Genomic DNA, 22,025 nt, shown 5'->3' on the forward strand with positions numbered 1-22,025 from the left:
GCCTCAGCCTCCCGAATAACTGGGATTACAGGTGTGTGCCACCATGCCTGGCTAATTTTTGCGTTTTTAGTAGAGCCAGGGTTTCACCATGTTGACCAAGCTGGTTTCGAACTCCTGACCTCAGGCAATCCACCTACCTCAGCCTCCCAAAGTGCTGGGATTATGGGCATGAGCCACCACAGCTGGCTAAAATTGCTTTCTTTAAAATTAAGTACTGAACTGTTCATTAAAACATCCTACACACTGGCTGGGAATGGTGGCTCATCACCTGTTATCCCAGTGCTTTGGGAGGCCAAGGCAGGCAGATCACCTGAAGCCAGGAGTTTGAGACCAGCCTGGCCAACATGGCAAAAACCTGTCTCTACTAAAAATACAAAAATTAGCTGTGCATGGTGGTGCATACCCGTAATTCCAGCTACTGGGGAGGCCGAGGCATGAGAATCACTTGAACCTGGGAGGCAGAGGTTGCAGTGAGCCGAGATCGTGCCACTGCACTCCAGCCTGGGTGACACAGATCGAGACTCTGTCTCAAAAAAGCAAATAAATAAATAAATAAATTTTTACAAATCAATAAGAAAAAGACAAATGATGCAAGAAAAAATGGGTAAATGGCTCCAACATGCACTTAACAGAAGAGAAAATGCAAATAATGAATAAACATGTGAAAAGATGCTCAACCTCTTTAATAATCATACAAATTCAAATTACAATCACATTGATATATCATTATTTAACCACCAGGGTGGGAAGAAAATTGAAAATGCCAAATGTTGGCAAGTATGTCTCCTCCAGCATCCCCCACCAGACCATGCCGTTCCCCTGCAGAAGTGTAAACTGGTACAACCACTTTGGAAAACAATTTGACGATCCTCAGTAAGGCTGAAGAGGGGTGCCTGCTCAAGGCCAGCAATTCCACTCTAGAGAAATGCTTGTGTGTGTGTGTGTGTGTGTGTGTGTGTGTGTGTGTGTTTGTGTGTGTGTGGGTGGGTGGGTGTTCCTGGGGGGGCTGGTGACTTTCCTGGACCTCTACTGCCCTCAGGCCATGTCCAAGTCCCCTTCCCTAAGACTCCCCCAAATCCCTGCCTCCCCACACACCCTTGGGACAACACAACCCCACTGGCCTATCTTGCAAACTGTCTTTCTGGGCCTGGCCTATTTAGAGAAAGCGTGGACCCCAGACCTAGACCCAAAGGAAGTTTCTTACTGACTCTGAGACCTTGTGTGCGAATTTTTTCCCTCTGAGGCCGCTGCTGCCTGCACTGTAAAATGGGTTGATGACAGCACATATCTCACAGGGAGTTTGGGAGGCAGCAGTAAGTTGGGATCAGCAGGGGCTGGGCAGGGTGTGAGCCGTCAGTGTGAAGGCTACTCTCCACAGATAGAAGTTCCTCCCTGTCCTCAGGACACAGCCCTCTCTCCTGACTCCATTTCTTCCAACTATTTTTGCTCACCTCAGTCTTGACCTCCCAGGCTCAGGCGATCCTCCCACCTCAGCCTCCTGAGTAGCTGGGACTACCGGCGTGCACCACCATGCCTGGTTAATTTTTGTGTTTTTTGTAAACATGGGGTTTTACCATGTTGCTCAGGCTCATCTCAAACTCCTGGGCTCAAAAGATCCTCCCACCTTGCCCTCTCAAAGTGCTGGGATTACAGATGTGAGGCACCGTGCCCGGCTCTGGCTGTGCCTTTCTCCTGGTCTAATTCCACTCATGTTTGCAGAAGATCTTCTTTACCTCCAGCCTGTAAAGATCTCTCTCTTCCCTATGCTTCCAGTCTATTTGCTCAGCAACAAATATTTCCCAAGAACTCACCGGAAAGAAGGCATTGTTTAAGGTGTTTCAAGGGACTGTGGGGAACTCAAGAGCCCCCAAGGTCCTGGTGGAGAGGCAGCTCCAGAAGCTGTGTGGGAGAAGGGCAAGGAGATCCTGCTGTCACCCTCTCATCCTCAGTAACCGGCATGGCTTGGCACATAGTAGGTGCTCAATAAATAATGCTTGAACATTGGACCAGAAAACTGAGATGCATTCAGATTGTACACACTCAAGCAGCTAGGGGGATGCGTGTGTGTTTCTGTGGACACACACTCAGGAGCACACACGTGTGCATGTGAGCATCGATGCACCCAACCCACCTGCACACATAGCCCCGATGCCGAGGCCCACTCCAGCCGGCACCTCACGCGCATGAATGCCGCCTCCTGCACAAAGCTCATTTATTTTGATTTATGAATATTACAAAAATAAACCTGAGCATCTTCTTGGGGATTCTGTGATTCTGACACCGGTCCCTACGATATTGCTTTTCGCTCCTGGTTACCTGAAATTAGCAGAGTAATTCGGAATCTGCATCTTTATTTAAAAGAAAAAACTGTAGATGCAGAATTATAAAAATTTAATATGCTCCCAGGAAAATGAAAAATGAGAGGTTGTGATCTCGTCTAACACTTTCAAATGTGTTTATTAATTCATGTTTTAAATCATAAGTTTCATTCGGTGAGAGCCATGCACAGCAATAAGCCCGTTTTAAAATATTAATGAATAAACAATATTTCTCTATTGAAATATAACATGCTTCTTTGAACAATGGACCACCAGTAATAAATCAAAACCAGGAGAAAATTGCATTTCATATTTAATACAAGTTGAACTCTGCCTTTTTATAAATGATATCTTTTTTGTTTAATTGGCGTCAGTTCAGATCTAGCAGATTGCTAATAAAATTCTGGATTTCCATATTTAATGATGCGTACACTTTCTGCTGAAATTTTACCAGGAAAAAAGAATCAGTCTTTTATTATCTCCTGAGGTGGCGGTGAGAGGTGAGGCCTCGGCCTCAGGCCAGCCTTGAGGGTTGGGGGTGACAGGCTGGAGTAGGTGGGCTGAAAAGGTCGCGCCACCCCCAGGACCCTCACTCAGCCATTGACATACCCTGGTAACCCCGTGGCTGACCAGAAGTAATCGTTCCAGCTGGAGGGGCTGGAGACGGGGCATCCCCTTCTGACCCGGGGCACAGTGTAGCAATAACAACAATGAGAAAACGCACCCCATCCTGGGCCAGGCACCTTCGCATGCGGCAGCTCACTCAATCTTTACAACAGTCCTACGAGCTAGGTGAGAACGAAGTCCTCATTTTACAGATGAGAAAACTGAGGCTGCAGAGAGAGGAAATTCCACGGCCAAGATCACGCAGCGGGTGAGTGGCAGGACTCGGCCTGACTCTGTGCTTGGATTCTTCAGGCTTGGAGGAAGATGCACCCACCAGGGTGTCAGAAGACCTGGGTTTTATCCACAGTGGGTGACCTGGGACTTGGAAGAGCCACGTGGTGTCTGCACAAGCTGGAATCTGAGTGCAAATCACCCCCACAAGGCAGGTTGTAGATAGAGAATAAGAGCAGCCAGCCTTGGCAGTGCTATTTGTAGAGCACTGTTCGAAGGGCTTTATCTGCACCAACTTGCGTGATCTACCCTGCGATGCCAGGAGGCAGGTGCTTGACAAGAAGGAGACTGAAGCACAGGGAGGTTACATGACTTGCCCAAGGACACACAGCTGATAGGAGGCAGGGCCTGGATTCAAACCTGGGTAGTTTCACTCAAGAGCACACATTCATCAGCGTTAAGCCACGGTGCTTCCTAGCTGTGAGGTCACACTGCCCCCGGGCATCCACTCTTTGCCTCTGTGAAGGGGCTGTATCCACTTGGCCGTGAGGTGTGGCTCCTGGCAGTACATTGGGTGGCGCCCAGATGGAAGCAGGTCACCTGCACATGGCTGAGTCTGCCACAGCCAAGTCATCGGGCTGGGAGTGGTTGTGCTGGTTGTCCATAGGCTGGGTCGCCGGGCTCAGCAGGAACCAGTTGCAGGCCTATTATTGGCCAGAAGCATCTGTGGACACAGCAGCCTTCCTGAGGGTGTCTCTGGGTTGCTCAGCTGCTGGGGAGAGGCACCAATGGCTCTGATGGGGTGTTGGGAGGAGACCGGCATTCTTCCCCTTCTCCTTTCTGCCCCGCCTAAGGCTCGTAGTGAAACTGCAGACCCAGCATGATGAGAAAGAGACACTGACAAGATAGCGGAGGCACAAAGGAATAAGAATGTGAGTTGGCCAGGCGTAGTGGCTCACACCTGTAATCCCAGCACTTTGGGAGGCTGAGGCAGGCGGATCACTTGAGGTCAGGAGTTCAAGAGCAGCCTGACCAACATGGTGAAACCCCGTTTCTACTAAAAATACATATATATATATATAAAAGTCGGATGTGGTGGCACGTGCCTGTAATCCCAACTACTAAGGAGGCTGAGGGCAGGAGAATCGCTAGAACCTGAGAGGTGGAGGTTGCAGTGAGCTGAGATCACGTCATTGTACTCCAGCCTAGGAAACAAGAGTGAAACTCCATCTCAAAAAAAGAAAAAAATGTGAGTTTAGGCTCCAGACTGACGTTCTGGCTCTGTGTGTATTTGGCCAAGTGGCTTCAGTCTCCCCATCTGTGAAATGTGAAATGGAGATGATAATCGCACCTTCTGTGGGAGGCCGCTACGAGCATTTCAAGAGGGAGTCTGGGACCAGCTGAAGAGCAAGCATCTCCTGCCTCCTGCCTCTGTGGCTTCTCTGGTGTACCCTTCCCCATGACCGCTGCTCCCTCCCCCGCAGCTCCTCACTTTCCCAACCCTGTAGGGCCTTTGCTGGGATGTCCAGTAGGGATGAAAAGTGCTGCACAAGGGGAATGGCAGGGCTGAGCTCCGCTGGAGGGCACAGTGATCTGGGCTTGGCCTTGAAGGACAGGCGTTCACCAGGGGAGAGGGTACAGAAGGACATTCCAAGAACAGGGAATGAGGGGCCAGGCTCCTTCCTTAAGCCTCTTGCTCAAGATTACACAGCTGGTAGGACGCGAAGCTAGGATTCAAATCCACATCTGGGCCGGGCGCGGTGGCTCATGCCTGTAATCTCAGCACTTTGGGAGGCCGAGGAGGGTGGATTGCTTGAGGTCAGGAGTTCGAGACCAGCCTGGCCAACATGGTGAAACCCTGTCTCTACTAAAAATACAAAAAATTAGCCAGGTGTGGTGGCAGGAGCCTGTAGTCCCAGCTACTCAGGAGGCTGAGACAGGAGAATCGCTTGAACTTGGGAGGTGGAGGTTGTAATGAGTTGAGATCACATCACTGCACTCCAGCCTAGACAAGAGCGAGACTCTGTCTCAAAACAAACAAACAAACAAAAAACCCCATCTGTTGAACTCTAGAACCTGGGGGTAAGATCTGTTCAAACCCAGAGGTGGTTGTACGGCCAGGAGAACTAAGGAGACTGGGGCCAGAGCTGAGCGGGGCAGAGCCTGGGACTTGGGAAGACACCCATGGGGGCACGGGTGCACACCAAAGCCCAGGCAGAATTCTACCCATGGTAAAGTACACGTGGAGAACGTGCCCAGGCCCGCACTCAGAACTTCAGCTGGTAGGAGGCACAGCCAGGATTCAAACCCATGCTGCTGGGCTCCAGAACCTTCACTGTGACAGCTGCCCTCCCAGGGAGGTGCTCTGTTTGCCCCCATTAGTGCCAGGCCCAGTCCAGCACAGCCAGAGGAAAGGGGGTCTTCCTGTTTCTCACCTCCAACCCCATGATCCGTGGACACAGATAGCACCACACATACACACACACACACACACCCCACAGGACACCCACACTCAGGTGGCCCAGGCAACTGAGGCATGGGCAGGAAAGCCACAAGCAGGGACGATTTCCCTGGTCACCACCCCCCCCGACGGGATCTCATACTGGAGGCCTGATGGCCCAAGTTCACCACAGCCTGTCTGATACTAGTGGCTGCTGAATGTGGCACATGGGGACTTCACAGGGCAAACCCCAGTCCTGGACAGGTGGTGTTGCTTCTTTGAGCCCCAGAATCCCACGGGAAAATGAGATAATAGCACCCCTCCTGGGGTTCCACAGGCATTAAATGAGATACTGTGTGGGAAGTGCCTGGTGGGGGGCCGGCCCAGAGGGGAGGACCCCGTCTCCTAGCACCAGCACACATTTCACCCCGCCTGGGAGACTCGGCCCAACGTTTCTTCTTCACTTCTCTGGAATGCCGCCCCTTCCCACCCCCGCTTCTGGCCAGGGAATGGCACATGGACGTTGTTTTGATTGGGGGCTACAGAACAGCCCTAACTTGGTTTGCAAGGTCACCTGGTCCAATAGACTTAAGAGACTCTCACACCACTTGTGCACCCCAAGCCGAAGCCTGGTACCCATCCCCACGTGGGCAGTGCGCAGGCCCTTGGGCCCCACATGCTTGTGAACACACACGTACTCTCAAGTAAGCACACGGGTTCCTGTGCATCGAGCGGTATGTGGACAGGCCCCTTCGCCCGTGACTGGGTATTTCTGGCAGTTTCCTGTTGTTATTCTCCTTGATCTTGTAATGGGTTTTGGGACCCCCGCTTCTCTAGTCCCTGGGCTCAGAAGCCCCCAAGGCTTTCCGAAGCTCTCACTAAGTGTTGGCTTCTTGAGCAAGAAGGGCTAGGTCAGGGCGTGGGGTCTGGTTTTACTCATCTCTGAGTCCAGCCTCTAACCCACCACTTGACACAGAAAACGTACCTGGTGAAAATCTATTAAAATCAACGATTGATTTCACCCAGTTTGGAGTGAGACATGCCCGCACAGTCTCCACGTCTGGAGCGCTTTACAAACCCCAGGGGACACCAGAGGCTGGGCCAGAGGGCCTGTGTGGTGGCCCAGTTTCCTCACCTATGAAGTGAGGATGCTTCTGTCCTCCCAGAGAGGTGGTGAGGAGTGAAGAGAGAAAACGTGCACATGCTTCCTAACACAGCACATAGGAAGAGCATTGTTATTTTCATTTCGGCCTCCCTAGGATAACGGAGACGCCCATAATTCCCTCAGGGGTTGCTAGTCAACGTGGGAATCTCCTCTAAGCACTGGCCTGTGCTTCTCTCCACACACTGGTCCAAGGTGAGACTCAAGGCGGTTCCAAGGAAGTGTCTGCTTTGGGATGTTGAAGATGAATTTGGGTGTGCCTAAGTATTATGTTCCCACAGTATATTTTTGCAAAACCACATAGCATATATTGTTTTATTTACAAAGATGAGAAAGGCTGACCCGCAAGCTAATTGAATCATGCAAATAACTATTTAGCCATGGGAGCAATTCCTACAGGCAGGCTGAGCACCAAGTGAGGGAGGACGGCTTTGGAGGGCAATCTATTTTATATAAAGTTTACCCTCACAGTGTAACTGCCTGGAGATTAATGGGAATGGTGGCCCTAGACCTTGTTTTGCCTGGCTTTACCAACTGAAAGAGTCAAACAGTTGTATTTATCATAGACAATTTGCTGCAACTAATTAACATTAATCTGATTTCCTGTGAGTCAGTTTCCTTGAGATATAGTAAACAGGCCAATTACCTGCCATTGACCTCTTTTATTATAAAGATTTAGATATTAGCAACAGATGTATATGTAAACATATGGAATTTCTAACAATTTGAAGAAAACAAACATTAAATCCAGTTAAAAGATTTTTAATTGGTCTTACAAGATTACAAATTTAGAGTTTAAAAAGGTATGTTGAATATTGCACAGATTGTTTTCTCAATGGCATCTGAGGCCCATTCTTTCCAAACTTTTCTTAGTCTTTAACTGTAGTTAAAGAAGTTAAAGGTAGCCGGGCGCGGTGGCTCAAGCCTGTAATCCCAGCACTTTGGGAGGCTGAGACGGGTGGATCATGAGGTCAGGAGATCGAGACCATCCTGGTAACAGGTGAAACCCCGTCTCTACTAAAAAATACAAAAAAAAACTAGCCGGGTGAGTTGGCGGGCGCCTGTAGTCCCAGCTACTCGGGAGGCTGAGGCAGGAGAATGGCTAAACCCGGGAGGCGGAGCTTGCAGTGAGCTGAGATCTGGCCACTGCACTCCAGCCTGGGTGACAGAGCGAGACTCCGTCTCAAAAAAAAAAAAAAAAAAAAAAAAAAAAAAAAAAAAAAAAAAAAAAAAAAAAAAAAGAAGTTAAAGGTGAAGAAGCAAATGTGTGCCAGACGCAGTGGCTCACACCAGTAATCCCACACTTTGGGAAGCCAAGGCAGGAGGATTGCTCGAGCCCAGAAGTTCAAGACCAGCCTGGACAACACAGTCAGAACCCATCTCTAAAAAAAAAAATAACTTAAAAAAAAAAATTCAGTGGGGTCCAGTGGCTCACACCTGTAATCCCAGAGCTCCAGGAGGCCAAGGTCGGAGGATTGCCTGAGGCCAGTAGTTTGAGACCAGCCTAGGCAACATATCAAGCCATGTCTCTACAAAAAAGAAAAATTAGCCAGGCATGGTGGTATACACCTGTAGTCCTAGCCACTCAGGAAACTGAGGCAGGAGGATCACTTGAGCCCAGGAGTTTTATGCTGCAGTGAGTCAAGATCACATTACTACACTCTAGCCTGGGTGACAGCGTGAGACCCCATCTCAAAAAAAAAAAAAAAAAAAAAAAAAAAAAAAATTCCATCTAACAAGTGCCAAAGGCATCACTAGGTCAGGAGAGTGTGAGCTGAGGGCAGAGAGACCTGAGTTCAAGGTGTGACGCCTTGCTGTCCTAGGTCTGTGATCTTTTGGCATTCGCTTAAATTTTCTGAGCTTTGGTTTCCTAATCTATGAATACGGAGTTTTCCTTGGGGTGTTACTGAGCACATCAGGATCAAGTGAGGACTCCCAACGATGGTTCAGTAGGTGGCACGATGCCTGCACACTCAACAGCAGCTGCTCCTTCCCTCCCAGCCCCACCATCATCTCAGAGTCATCTCCGACAGGCAGGCAGTCACACTCCCAGGCCTGGTGCTGGGTGCACTTTCTCCTCTCCCTGCACTTGGCTGGCTCAAATAGTGAATCAAGAAACTGCATCAACATTTAATCATGAAAGCAAAAAGTTTATTCATGTTTGAAACTACATGTAACTACCACGAGGAAGACTTTTTCAATCCAGGGTGTAATCCAGTTAGAAAGGAACACGAAACGTTTTTAATACATTAGAATCACCGCCACAAATTATTTTCATGACTCAATCAGTTTCAGAATCGCATACAATACAAAAAGAGAAAGGAGAGGGGGCCCCATTACACAGGGTGAAATATACAGTACTGAATACTGAAATCTGAATGCATCACAATTAGTCGCTGCTTTTTTTTTTTTTTTTGCATGGATTAGTAGTAAGATGAAGAACATTCAAAATGTTTCTCAGTATTTACAACAGTTTTACTGATCCTGTGTTGAATTAAGACCCAATGTTTCCACTCTCGGTTTTTTAAAAGTTGCAAATGCAACCCTGATTTTTCTTTTAAAAGATTACAATGTACATTACATTTTATGAAGGGAAACAAAGAGTTAATTACAAGATGCAAAAAGATAAGAAAGAGACAAACTACAGCGTGAGTATTGTTCAGAGGTAGTAAGTGAGCACTCTAAGCTACAGAACATGTTGAAATTCTATTGGTTTGTATGAGTTCGCATGAGGTAATAAAGCTGTGTTTTGATTGGTGGGATGTATAAATACTCTTTTGCTACACTATATACAACACTCCAGAGAGCAGGGCCTTTTGGGGATGCCCAGAGGACGTAGCAAACCTTGACAAGTCTATGCAGCACCCAGTGCACACCGTAAAACCCCAGACGGATTGATCTCGTTTTCACCTCTATCAGCAGCAAGTATCTTCGTCTCTCAGAACAATCTGGATCCATAATTTTATTACCGAGCAGACTCTGGGCACTGGTGCTTTCAGAGAGAGAAACGATGCTACCAGTCTCTGATCTAATTATAACATAAGAGATCTGAACACAAACGTGACGAGGAAGATTCTTAAACACAACCATCATTAACAGGGATAGCCAAACAGCTCTTTATTCCAACTCCATTAGTGATATGAAAGTAAGACAATCCAAGTCAGTAATGGAAATATGCAAGAAGTTCAATTTAGGTGAGGTGAATTTTTGCATCTGCTTTAACGATTGAGGTTTAGTGTATATTGTACTTTTTACCCTTAAGGCCAAGTAATTGGCAACTGTGAAACCATTAATGTAAAATATTGGTAATAAATTATGATAAAATAGCTACAGGACTGTCAACAATGTTAAATCTTGGCCTAATTGGATAAAGTGCTTTTTTTTATTTTTTAACATTGTGTGTTTTTAAGTATAAATACAAATGATTATGATTCCTTAAAAAACAGATTTACCAAGTTCTCTAATAAGACAAGGTTTTACAGTAAAGCTGTAGATGGTGGGCTACAAAAACGCTTTCCTTTTCCTCCTGTTGCTCTGAATGCACTTATCAAGGCATGTCAGCTCAGGGAAAAGTGTGGCCAGAGATTAGTTAGAGGTATCCGAGTGCACACTTCCTGGGCCTTCTGTAGGAGAAGTCACAGAAGATGGAGTTGTTGCGTCCTGCCAGCCTCCATTAGCCTGAAAGGAGAAATACAGTTCAACGGGTGCACGTCTACATATTAATTCTACTCCCCAATTTAAAACACCCAGATGACAACATGAGAGCAGAGATGCATTAGCAAAATGTATTTTCTAAACCCACTGTGGCAGGAGTTGGCAGCATGTGTTAAAGTGGGATTAAATGCATGTAAAACAAATCCATCCCATCAAGTAAAGACTTGGCAACAAATCAACATGCCGAAGAAGGGCTTCAGCGAGGCCCATGCTGGCACCAAGCTTGGCCTTTGATCTGCTGGTAAAACTACAGTGTCTCAAAAAGAATCTCTTAAGAAGGGAGCAGTGGAGAAGCTCAATGCAATGCCTCAGCAAAAGCCTGGGCTCCATGAAGTCTAAACTTCACCCCGGCTTAATCATCATTTCCACAGAGAAGCAGTTGCCCACCCTTTTTCCATACACGCCTGATAGCCAGCTACTGTAACCCTTAGAAAGTGAAGGCCAGAATTTCCCTCCAAATAGGATCTTCCAGAATGAAAACGCATGAGCCGCGGAGCAGCACACACTGTTAAAATCTGTATTCCAATTATCTGTGGCCGAGGCTGCTATTTGGGATGTTGCTCCTGCCTTCCACATGCTGCTGGCCCTTCCTGCCTCAGACCCGCAGCAGCAATAACTGTACTCAGAAACAAATTTGCCTTATGTCTTGGCCTATAGTGGCAATTGCTGAAATCAATGTCTGATCAGATTTCTGCTGTGGCAGACAGCTTGTCGCTACATATTTTTATGTCAGTCAAGAAGAGGGAGGTGCCAGCCTCGTGAGTTGGGGAACACTGAGTGGAAGTGACGGGGCAGGCCTTTCTGGAGAGGAGGCGAGGGTGAGCTGGCTCCCAGTGCCTGCAGCACCAACCACCCTCTGCCTGCATGCTGCCCCCAGACCCGGAATCCCACACCAATGTCAGGGTGGATCATAAGGTGCCTCCTGCCTCCCTCACATCTACCTGCAATTTCCTCTGCAAGTCCATCCAAAATGTCCTCTTTCAGGCCTGGGCTGCCAGGCTGCTGAGAACTCTGTCTAGATTCCCTGCCCAGCCCGGATATAGCTCCTAGATGAGCATGTGGCAGCCATTGTTTCTTCTCCCGTGATTACAGTTCCTGGAGAACTCCCTGTCTTCTGATTCACTGCAGAGTTCGGCAGGCAAAGCACCTTTTCTACCTCCATGACCCACGGAAAGGGAGGGAAAAACCTAACAACCCCACAGAGATGACCAGAGCCTAACGGAAGAGGATTTTCCAGGCTTGGGGCATACCAAATTCAGGTTAAGAACAACAAAAGGAAACAATATTAGAAAAAAAAAAAAAAAAAGCTATGGTGGTATTGTTCTAAAGCCTCTGTTGTGCCAGGTTGGCTAATGACATGCCCGTGTGTGTTCGGTGGACTCTCAGAAATCCTCTTCTCTATCTAAAAGGTAAGCTGTTTCCCCCCTCAGGTATGAAAATCTACTCAGGAAAAGAAAAACTCTCACACAGATACAAGTCTAAAGATATTCCATCTGAAGTAAACATCATTCCTCTTTTATCCAAATTTATAAACAACAAATGTACAATATTTTTACCCAGCGTGGCAGCTGGAGGAGAGGTTGTCAGCAAGCATTCTTTTTTTTTCAAAATAAATTAATCCTTACTCTGGTGGTTTGAGATTATGCACTGTATTATACAACAGCGCCTTATCAAGCCTCATCAGTGAAGATGGAATTCATGTCTGTAAAATGCTGCAGGCAATCACAGTTTCATATTTTATCATGTTGATAAGGATATCGCACATTCTCTGAAGCATTTCAAAACACTTAAATGAAAAAGGAGAAATGCAACTAAAAGGCTTTTTATATGGTTTGTTGTGGGTTATTATGAGTTATTTATAAGCCCAAAAAGAAAGATTTGACATTTCAAATGTAAAAGATTTGAGTATTTAATGGTCCTTTTTTCCCTTTACAATTGAACATCCTCAATCACTTTTTAAATCATTAATATTTACTCTCATAGCAAGCCAAGGCCCTAAAAAGGGAGAATTTTGCCCATTTTCTTCCTGAGTCTACTACCGTGAGTTGGGCAGTTAATTTCCTTCCTAAGTGTAGAACCCCAGACTCCATCCACCACCCCCCGCAGCACCGCCACGATGACCTGCCTCCCTGCCTCCTTCCCCTTTTCCAGAGCTGTGTGTTTTGCCATTTTCCATCCATGTCAGTGGAGGGAAAGGTAAAGTTGTAGTGAAGTAGTTACAGAAGTTAAAATCATTTCCTCCATAATTAAAGTTGTCAAATATGTTTTGCATCCCACATTGACAATACAGCAAGATGCTTTTAATAACAGAATTATTTGTTTAGCTTGGTTTGTTGGTCTGCCTGGGAGTCTCCAAACTTACCACCTTCATCTGAGTTCTGCTTCGGAATTTTTCCTGCTGCCGATTCTAAGATAAATGACCTGTTTTCTACCGTCTCCCTGGAACACAGCACTGATGGTAGGAAATGGCATCTTAATGGGCTGATGCTTAAGTCCCTGCTGATGACAGGACACCAGCCACTTCTGGGCATCTATGACGACTTCTAAGGGTATCCAGCTGGCATTAAGCATTTAGGTTCTTAAAATAAAAGTGCAGCAAAGATGCTGCCTTCCCTACCTGCCAATAAGATGAGAAGCCAGGTCAAATGGCTATTAATTTCTTTATTAGTCACTGTTTACCTGACACTGTGCTCCTACAGCTGGCTCCCCAGAGTACTCACATTTAAATTATGTGGACTGTACAGTGAATTTCCTCCAAGGCCATCACTGTAGCCTCCCGTCTGATTGATAACATGACGGAGGGTATCCACCTAGGTGAGAGAAAACAAAATTCATCATCCCAAATCTATTAAAACGTCATCACTTACAAAAGGAAATAATTTGAATTATGTGTGCCACAAGGGTTTAACATCTTCAATGAAAGACAAATTTATCAATCAAATGTGACTGGCAGAATTTCAACCATTCTTTGCATATTTAAACTCACAAATCTTTGTTTTTCATGCCAGCCAAACAATAACATCTTCATGGCAATGCAACTTTCCATCTACAGCAACCAAATGGATGTGGCTGTGGGTGAAAACCTACTTAAATTGTGTATATGGAATTATCTCAACTCTCTCTCTCTCTCACTTTCTCTGTGTCTCATACACACACATCTAAATGTATAAAAACTATATGAGTAGTTCTGTTCTCAATTAAGAGGACAAGAAAAGAGTAGAAATTATAGAGTTATAATTTAAGAACTCAGATTTTGTACTCTGACTTAAGAAATGAAACAGCAACATGTTCTTAAACCATATACACACTGGAACACTCAATTTTTCTGTTCTATTTTGTGACAAAAGTAAGATGCACCCAACCCCTCTCCATGAGCTCAAGCCAGAGCCGAATGCATTCACAAAGTTTATCAGGTTTGAATCATCACAAGTCACTGTTCGCTTGACTTCTCATTAAATTAAATGGTGGGGCAGACGGGTCCCGTTTGGAAGCACCCAGCACAGGTTCTGCATGGATGTGTAGACCACTTCCATAGGGTCAGAGGAAGGAGTTTTGAGCCCAAACCCTACCCTGCTAGAAAGGCCCCTCTGGGGCATCTCTCCTACCTGTGATTGCACATTGGCTCCGACTTGGGACCCTTGGTAAGAATCCCCATTCAGACTCTGCATGTTCATGAACATGTCCCCAGAATTTGGGAGGTTAAAAGAACCAGAAGAACCTGGAAAGGAAAGAGTTAAGTAGCTGAATAACAGAGAGCTACACACATAATCCTCAAAGACCTAGAGGCAGGGAGAGGAGAAAAAGTACAGAAGGGAAAGGCTGTGCGCAACATAAAGCATTTCCAGATCTAAGAGGACGGAGAGTAACTCCAGAGAGTTGGGTCCTGTGAGTCACTCTACATCTAGAAGTCCCATCAATGGGGAAGCCCAAACTTAAAAAACAAAACCAAAAATGAAGAGACAAATCAAAATAAATTAAAAAGAAAAAATAAACCAAAACACCCAGCAGCTGGCCTGGACCCTTCCCCTTGTTTCCACTGATCTGCAGGATTTAGTCAAGACACGAGCCTGTCAACAAGGCTAACTGTCACGGTGGACAGCCACCCAGAGAAGAGACTTTTCCAGGAACTCTTTCTTAGCTATGCATATACCTCCCTCTCCTTTCACCTGTTTTTATGTGCCATTAAAAAGAACTGGGGGGCGAGGAGACAAGACAAAACAAACAAAAAATCCCCTATTTTCTGAACTTCTAAAGATCTATTTAAGAGACCTTCTCAGAAAAGTCCCTGGAATTGCTACTCAAGTCCATCTGTTTGGACTAGCTGCACATCTTTCATTGTTATTCAAGTTCCCCGAAACTTTAAAGTATTTCTAACCCCCTCACAAATGTCACATAAAATGCAGCCAAAATGTACCGGACAAGGATCCAAGAATCTTGCATGCGTGTATTAAGCACCATAACCCTCACAGCTAGCCACCTGCTGAGCATGCCGTCAGTCCTGCTCAGACAATGTTGCCGAAAGGCAGAGGAAGGACAGAGGCGCTGGGCAGAAAGCACCGCTGCACTTCCCTCCAGCATTCCAGCTTCCTCATGCACAGCAACTGCTGCATTTCCCACTTCTGCTATTTCACTCTCCACAGACCACTACTGACCCTAAAGTGATAACTGGAAAGAGATAGCTAAAATAGTCATGAGTGAGAGCACTCTGCCTAATTGCTGAACTGAAAGCCACCACTAAGTGTAAAAGTTCCATCATCTACTAGTGAGTGGCATTCACTGTGAAGAGTGGGTTTACAGGCTCTGGCCTTCCACTCCTTCACCCATCTCAAGAACAAGCCTACATTTGAATATAAATCTTCCTTTTTAAGTCCACTCTGTCCTCAGTATGGCTCTTGTTTCCTGGCCTGTGGGACAGGGCATTGTGGCATAAGGCTGCCTGGGCCAGCTGGGGAGCAAGCCCCCAGTACGCACCGGAATTTGGTGTGGTGGGCGAATTGGTCTGGTTGTTCTGCACAGCTGCTGCTACTGCGTGTGCAGCTGTCACGGCCGTCTTTGCAGCATAGAGGTTGGCTTCTTCCTGAAACTTGCCAATATTCTTCTTGTACCTGATTCGTTTGTTGCCAAACCAATTGGATACCTACAAATTACAGGGACATGGAGGTGAAGGGGAAGAGAGGAAGAAATAATGAAAATCCAATAATACCTGTCGGACACCAACGCAATACCACACAATTCCTAGCCTGCAACCTCGCATCCTATGGATCATGCATTATGGTTTTAGGGGTTATTTTCTCTTTTGGCAAAATTCTCACATTCTTTTGGAATAACACCGCTTTCTTAGAGTTGGCCACACTAATATCAAAATGGCAGGGAGCACTGCTCATAAAAGACATCCAACTGCTATATACCGATTAGTATATAAATAGTCAGGCCCCCAAAATCAGGCTGAAAAGCTGAAGGAAATATTTGCTAAGTTAGGTAACTGATAAGAAATACTTGAACATGAACAACTTATTCTTCTTTTTTGGGTCTAGAATAATTTTGGCAGCTGTATAGTAGAATCATGTTTGGTCTGCTGAAAAGAGTAACATCAATTAATAATGGATGAAAAAACCCTTTGTCTTCTGCCTTAGCAAACACTGCATGTCTGCCAAGATGGCTGCTCAAGCTCTGCCAGTTAACATGTGGGAAGGTCACAACTTGAAAACTCAAGTAATTCCAATCAGGTCAAATGCAAACACAGAGGAGCAACTCTAATGTCATCAGGTAGAAGATATTTATTTCTTTTGCAAACTTCTTATGATGTCAGCTGGTGCAAATGGAAGAGATTTCTACAAAGGATCTTGGCAATAGGCAGATTTCATCACATTTCAAGGAGAGCAGAACTCAGCCCCAGAATCATGGCTCACAGTTACAATGTGTTCAGGCACCTGTAATTGAGCTATATAAAGAAGCTAAAAGCCACACAGCAATTTATAAGAAAGTATACCCACTCGCTATATAAAAGGATCTAACCTCTCTTTTATTAAAGTAACAGTTTAAAAATACTTTTCAATAATTTCTTAATAATCTGTCAAAGGGGCATATTGCTGTGATATCAGGCTGGGTGGGATCATTGTTCTACACTGAAGGTATTCTTCTTCTTTTTTTTTTTTTTTTTTTGAGATGGAGTCTCGCTCTGTTGCCCAGGCTGGAGTGCAGTGGCACCATCTCGGCTCACTGCAAGCTCCGCCTCCCGGGTTCATGCCATTCTCCTGCCTCAGTCTCCCAAGTAGCTGGGACTACAGGCGCCCACCACCAAGCCCAGCTAATTTTTTGTATTTTTAGTAGAGATGGGGTTTCACCACATTAGCCAGGATGGTCTCAATCTCCTGACCTCATGATCCACCCGCCTTGGCCTCCCAAAGTGCTGGGATTACAGGAGTGAGCCACCACGCCCAGCCCCTGAAGGTATTATTCCTAACAGCTATTCATAGGGGCCCTGAAGAGACATAAGGAGTAGTATGTAGTTTGAAGCCTTCCAACCCAATTTACACTGTGGGCACCCCTTTTGACCATTTCTGCCAAGTCTTTAATTGCTTTGGAAATAGAATTCTCATTCTTCAGCCTATGGCACTCATCCTTCTGGAAGGAGCAGAGAGCCCTGGCAAGGGAGCCACGTGAGGAAGACAACATTGGCCTTGCTGCTGACCATATGCTGTCCACCCTGGGGGTCATGGGGTGCACACATATGCACATACACACATGCAGGCATACTTGCCGAGGACCTATGCAGCAACCATGAGCGCAGGTTCGTCAGACAGAAACAAGCCAAGCCCATCAGGAAGTAAATGTGCTACAGATCAGCACTTCCTAGCTGTTTCTGTTCCACCATCTTTTTTTCCCCCTAGAAGACTGTATGTATCCCTTCTTTTCTTCATATCAAATAGAGTGGCTCTAATAACTATCATTTGGTGAATGACCATTATGCAGAGCACCTTGCATACATTTTCTCATTTTAATGTGAACAATTTCAAGGGCTAGGTGGTAGAGGGGAGTAGTTATACTGGCATGACACCAGTCCCAAATCCAATGGCCTTGTCTCTCTGACTAGTTTGACCTCTCAACAGTGTCTGATACTTGTAATTAACACCCCTCTTGCCTAGAGCAGGCTCTTACATGGTGTATGTGACATTATTCTCCTTCCTCCAACATCTGCTCTTTCCTGATATGAGAGACAGAGAGAGAGACAAGTTTTCTCCAGGACTCAGCTCTTGACCCTCTTCTCTCTTGCACCTAGAGCAACCTTATCCATATTCAAAATTTCAATTATCCTCTCTGTGTGGATGACTCCCAGATTTCCATCTCTTATCCATATCATCTATGAATTTAGTGAGTTCTCGTTTTTAAAGAGATTTCCCTATGTATTGTTCTGCCACAACCTCCAACTCAATAGGTCTAAGAGGAAGTCGGGTGTCCTCTAAGCCTGTGCCACCTCCTCCATATTTTCTTTGTGGTCCTGATCTCTCCATCTCCAGAGATGTGGTACTCACTACCTCACAAAATCCCTGCCTCCATTGGTGGATAGTCCTAATGGGTATATAGTTCTCTTTATTCTGAACTACAATCTGGTTCCCTTTCCATTCCACACATTGGTCCTACTTCCAACATCTAGACTGTCACAACATTAGGCCTTCAAGCTCAGCCCCAAGGGACCTCTTCATCCTATTATTAGCCTTCTTGGCTCTCCCTTCCTGAGCCCCATAGGCTCACAGCAGGTGTGCATTATAACTGCATAGGATGTGGCAATAGGAGGAAGTTAGGAGAGTATATAAGCGAGGAAGCCATGAGGGCCTGAGCCAGGCAGAGTAGTAGTAGGAGTGGAGAGGGTACATATTATGGAGGAGGAACAGACAGAATCTGGCCACTGACTAGCTCTGGAGGTCAGTGAAGAGGGACAAGTCAGAGACGATGCAGGTGTGGTGCCCAGGCCTTGAGCAGGATGGAGACAGATACTCGGGAGGAATTTCTGCACCAAGACAAATCAGCTTCAGTGACCATTAGAATCCATACCAGAATGATGTGATTCTAAAAGTTCTAAATCAAGATTGGAAAAGGACTACAAAGGTATGGGTTCTGATTATGCTTGTTAAAGCATGTTCTCTTTGACCTTACCTCATGTTTCCCAACGCATGCTCTCAGCTCAGGAGACAGACCTAGAGCTGGCTTGCAAAACGCTCCTTTAATACATAATTATCACTCTAGCTTTTCTGACTAAGACTGTCAGGCCTCAGAAAGAGTTAAATATTGAACATATCTATAGTGCAAAGGAGGATAGTCTTGGTTGAGAGGGAATCTGGCATTTCTTAAGCATAATTAATGAAAATTCCCCAACTCTGAATTTAGCAACAAAGGCCCATCTTAGAATTCTCTTCTTCCAAACAATTCTCTGTTGGATTCAGTACTTTGTAGTTAATATTACCTTGACAATCAGAGAAGCTATAATACATTAATGAAACCTAGCCTGGAAAATCAGATTACAGCTTTATTAACAGTTTCATAATTGAGGAATCTCTGTACCATCGAAGGTCTCATCTCTAGATATGTAAGAATCCTCTGTTTATGCATACCTCTGGACCAATCAAACAACAGTCATCACTAATAAAGGTTTATTTAATTCTCACAGTAAAATTTTAATATCACCAGCAGCCTGGGGAAGCTTTAGCAAGTGGATTTGCTTGACATCAGATCGTTTTTATTCTGCTAGTCCCAATACTTCTTAATCTTTAATATCAAGGCAATTAAAATTAATGGCCACTCATCCGAAGCTACTGTGGGCACTGTTTCCTTGACATCAATTGTTTGATGGGATTACCTAGAGGTTAAACTAACAAGCAAGGTTTAATTGGAAGCAATGAAAGAAGCAGTGATCATACGTTATGTTTAACCTGCATAACCACATCTAAATGAATATCTAAAAATGTTAAACTATTTCTCAAATTAAAATATGCACGTCACATTCTGATATTACAGATTTGGGTATTGCAGCAATCAGCTATTAAGACCACACTGCTGCAACTGAGATGGGGTAATTAATGTATCAATCGACACCTAAATTCAGGATTTTTTTTCACCTTTTAAAAACAGATGGATATAATTAGTTGCAAAAGAAGCCCTAAGCTCGCCCAGTAGGAAGCCTCCAAGGCTGCAGGTCATGTGGCCCCTCCTGCACAGTGCTCCCAGTGGGGCCAGGCTGTATGCATGGTGCATGAAGGCGAGCAGAGCTTGCTCCATCTCTGAACTGGAATGGTCTGTACAGTGGTCCCAGAATAGAGACGCAGGCAGGAAATTGGTGAAGGGAAAGGGACTACACTGCCTTGTGCTTCTCTGTTGAGCCGCATATCAAGGATTCATGACTCTGGATTGTGCCCAAGGCAAAGGGCCATGGAAGAATTTTAAGATCAATTAAAAATGAGAATAAAAGCACAAGTACTCTCCCTCTTCTACTGATGTTCATTGTTATCAGCCCCCAGACTGAGCCTCTGGTAATTAGGGGAACGAGTAGTGCACATTATGCAGGCCGCTGATTTTCTGGAACTTTTCTGCAAGGCCAAGGAGCAGCCAAAAAGGGCTCTGGTCTCTCCCATATACTACAACCATGTATTCCCCCCCTCCCCACGCAATTCAGCTATAGGTTGCCAATTGCTTTTAAAAGTAAAAATGCTTTCCACATAATACAATACCTAGATTCACCTTTTATATAGCTTTTTTACCTTCTTCAAAAAGTTTTTACTTATTATCTCACTTAGAACCTCTGATTTGGAGGGAGTTGAGTCAGATGTGGGAAGTATCACATAATGGTTACGTGCTTTCGACTCAGAATCCAGTTTCAAATTCACACTCTGCTATTTACTAAGCTGAGTGACTTTGGACAGATTGTTTTAGTTATTTTAGTGTTTCCTTTCCTATAAAATGAGAATAACAATATAAATCTTAGTATCTTCCTCACAGAATTGTTGGGTGCGTTAATGGCTTTGGCACATACTATTTACCTGGTAACTATTAGCTATTACTATCACTCATGTTTTATCAAGGAAGAAACGAGAGATCCAGCACACAGACAAGTTGCCCAAAGTGGGATGCAAAGTGGGATGGATCTAGAATTCAGCCCCAGGACTTCCCATCAGCTTTTTCTTTTTTAAATAACCAACTGCGAAATGCTTACCAAGCATCTGCTATGGTCAATACTGTACTAGGTGCTGTGGGCAGATGAAAAAATAAGCACATGGCCCCTCCTGCCTGGACTTTACAATCTGGTTATAAAAGCAATGCTATCCACTCAAAATAATTAGCAAAACTTGCAGGGTGGTGATGATCTCATGTTGAACCGTATAGTGCAGACAGGGATTTGGAGGAAGAGACATCCCAGCAGGTCTGAGAAATCAGAGGAGGCTTGTGAGGCAAGGTCAAACCTGAACGGGACCTCCGTTTCAATCCAGTTCAATTCCAGAGTACTTTTATTGAAACTCCACAATTCAGAAGCAGAAAACTCCAATGGCTCGTGTGGCCACAAACAAGCCAAAAATGCAAGCCTGCCTCCCTCTCCCTGGACCACTCCGAGATCCCAGAAACTTTTGTTGTCTTACGTAACTTAACTTCCTTTTCCCTTCTTAACCTCTAAACCCCATTTTTATAGTGACAGAGGGAAGAGAAACCCATTCTACAGAAAAAGGAGAGGAAAAATCAAGAAGTGTTTCTACTAGAGGTAGCATCTGAGAGAACTTTTCTGTCGGGGAAGGAGCGGGCAGTGAGATGGGGAAGGCATTGGTACCTGGGGAGGAGCAGGAGCAAAGCACCTGAAGGGCTGGCAAGTTCTGGCTGAGGAAAAGGAAGGGGGAGAAGCTCTGGGCGAGGGAAAGCCTGAAGAGGGGCTCGCAGGTTCTCCCCAGGTGTTACTGCTGAGTGCAGGGGACAGAGCTGAAACGGAGCCCGAGATCTGTAGCAGTGGAGTTCAGAAAGGGTTCCAGTGAGGCTGACCTCCCATCCATGTGCCTGTCCAGGGTCAGTGGTCTGCACATTTTTGCTGTGCAAAATTCCCCCTAAATTAATTTTGAAAAATCATGGACCTTCTCACACATTTTTCCTTCCTTGCACATTTTCTAAGTTGGCATCTACAATTTTTCATAAGTCTACATAGTTGTAAACAGTGTTATTCCAGTATATCATAAATGTTGACATCTTAAAATAAAACTGTAACACTGTTCTTTAAAATGTATCCAACCAAATATAAATAGCACAGCAATTTGATACCCATTATCCATTTAAAAAATACATAGGCCAGGCGTAGTGGCTCACCCCTGTAATCCCAGCACTTTGGGAGGCTAAGGCGGGCAGATCATGAGGTCAGGAGATCGAGACCATCCTGGCCAATATGATGAAACCCTGTCTCTACTAAAAAACAAAAAATTAGCCAGGCATGGTGGTGCACGCCTGTAGTCCCAGCTACTCAGGAGGCTGAGGCAGGGGAATCGCTTGAACCCAGGAGGCAGAGACCGCAGTGAGCCAAGATCACGCC

The 22,025-nt window shown here is 45.4% G+C and overlaps 1 protein-coding gene across 3 annotated transcripts in view; it reads right to left on the reverse strand.

Annotated features, from left to right (window-relative positions):
- Positions 1-8,886: 8,886 nt before the first annotated feature.
- PBX3 (PBX homeobox 3) overlaps positions 8,887-22,025 on the reverse strand; it is a 225,067-nt gene continuing 211,928 nt past the window's right edge. For 2 of the 3 annotated variants that reach the window (XM_050760555.1, XM_050760557.1), the window contains 4 exons: positions 15,443-15,608; positions 14,077-14,189; positions 13,192-13,281; positions 8,887-10,435 (listed from right to left, as the gene is read on the reverse strand). In XM_050760555.1, coding sequence (XP_050616512.1) covers positions 10,343-10,435; positions 13,192-13,281; positions 14,077-14,189; positions 15,443-15,608 — 462 coding nt within the window. In that variant the 3' untranslated portion in view covers positions 8,887-10,342. The remainder of the gene's footprint in view (positions 10,436-13,191; positions 13,282-14,076; positions 14,190-15,442; positions 15,609-22,025) is intronic. The other variant, XM_050760556.1, reaches the window with a different exon arrangement.

This window comes from Macaca thibetana, chromosome 15 (assembly GCF_024542745.1).
Source record: "Macaca thibetana thibetana isolate TM-01 chromosome 15, ASM2454274v1, whole genome shotgun sequence".
Lineage (NCBI taxonomy): Eukaryota > Metazoa > Chordata > Mammalia > Primates > Cercopithecidae > Macaca > Macaca thibetana.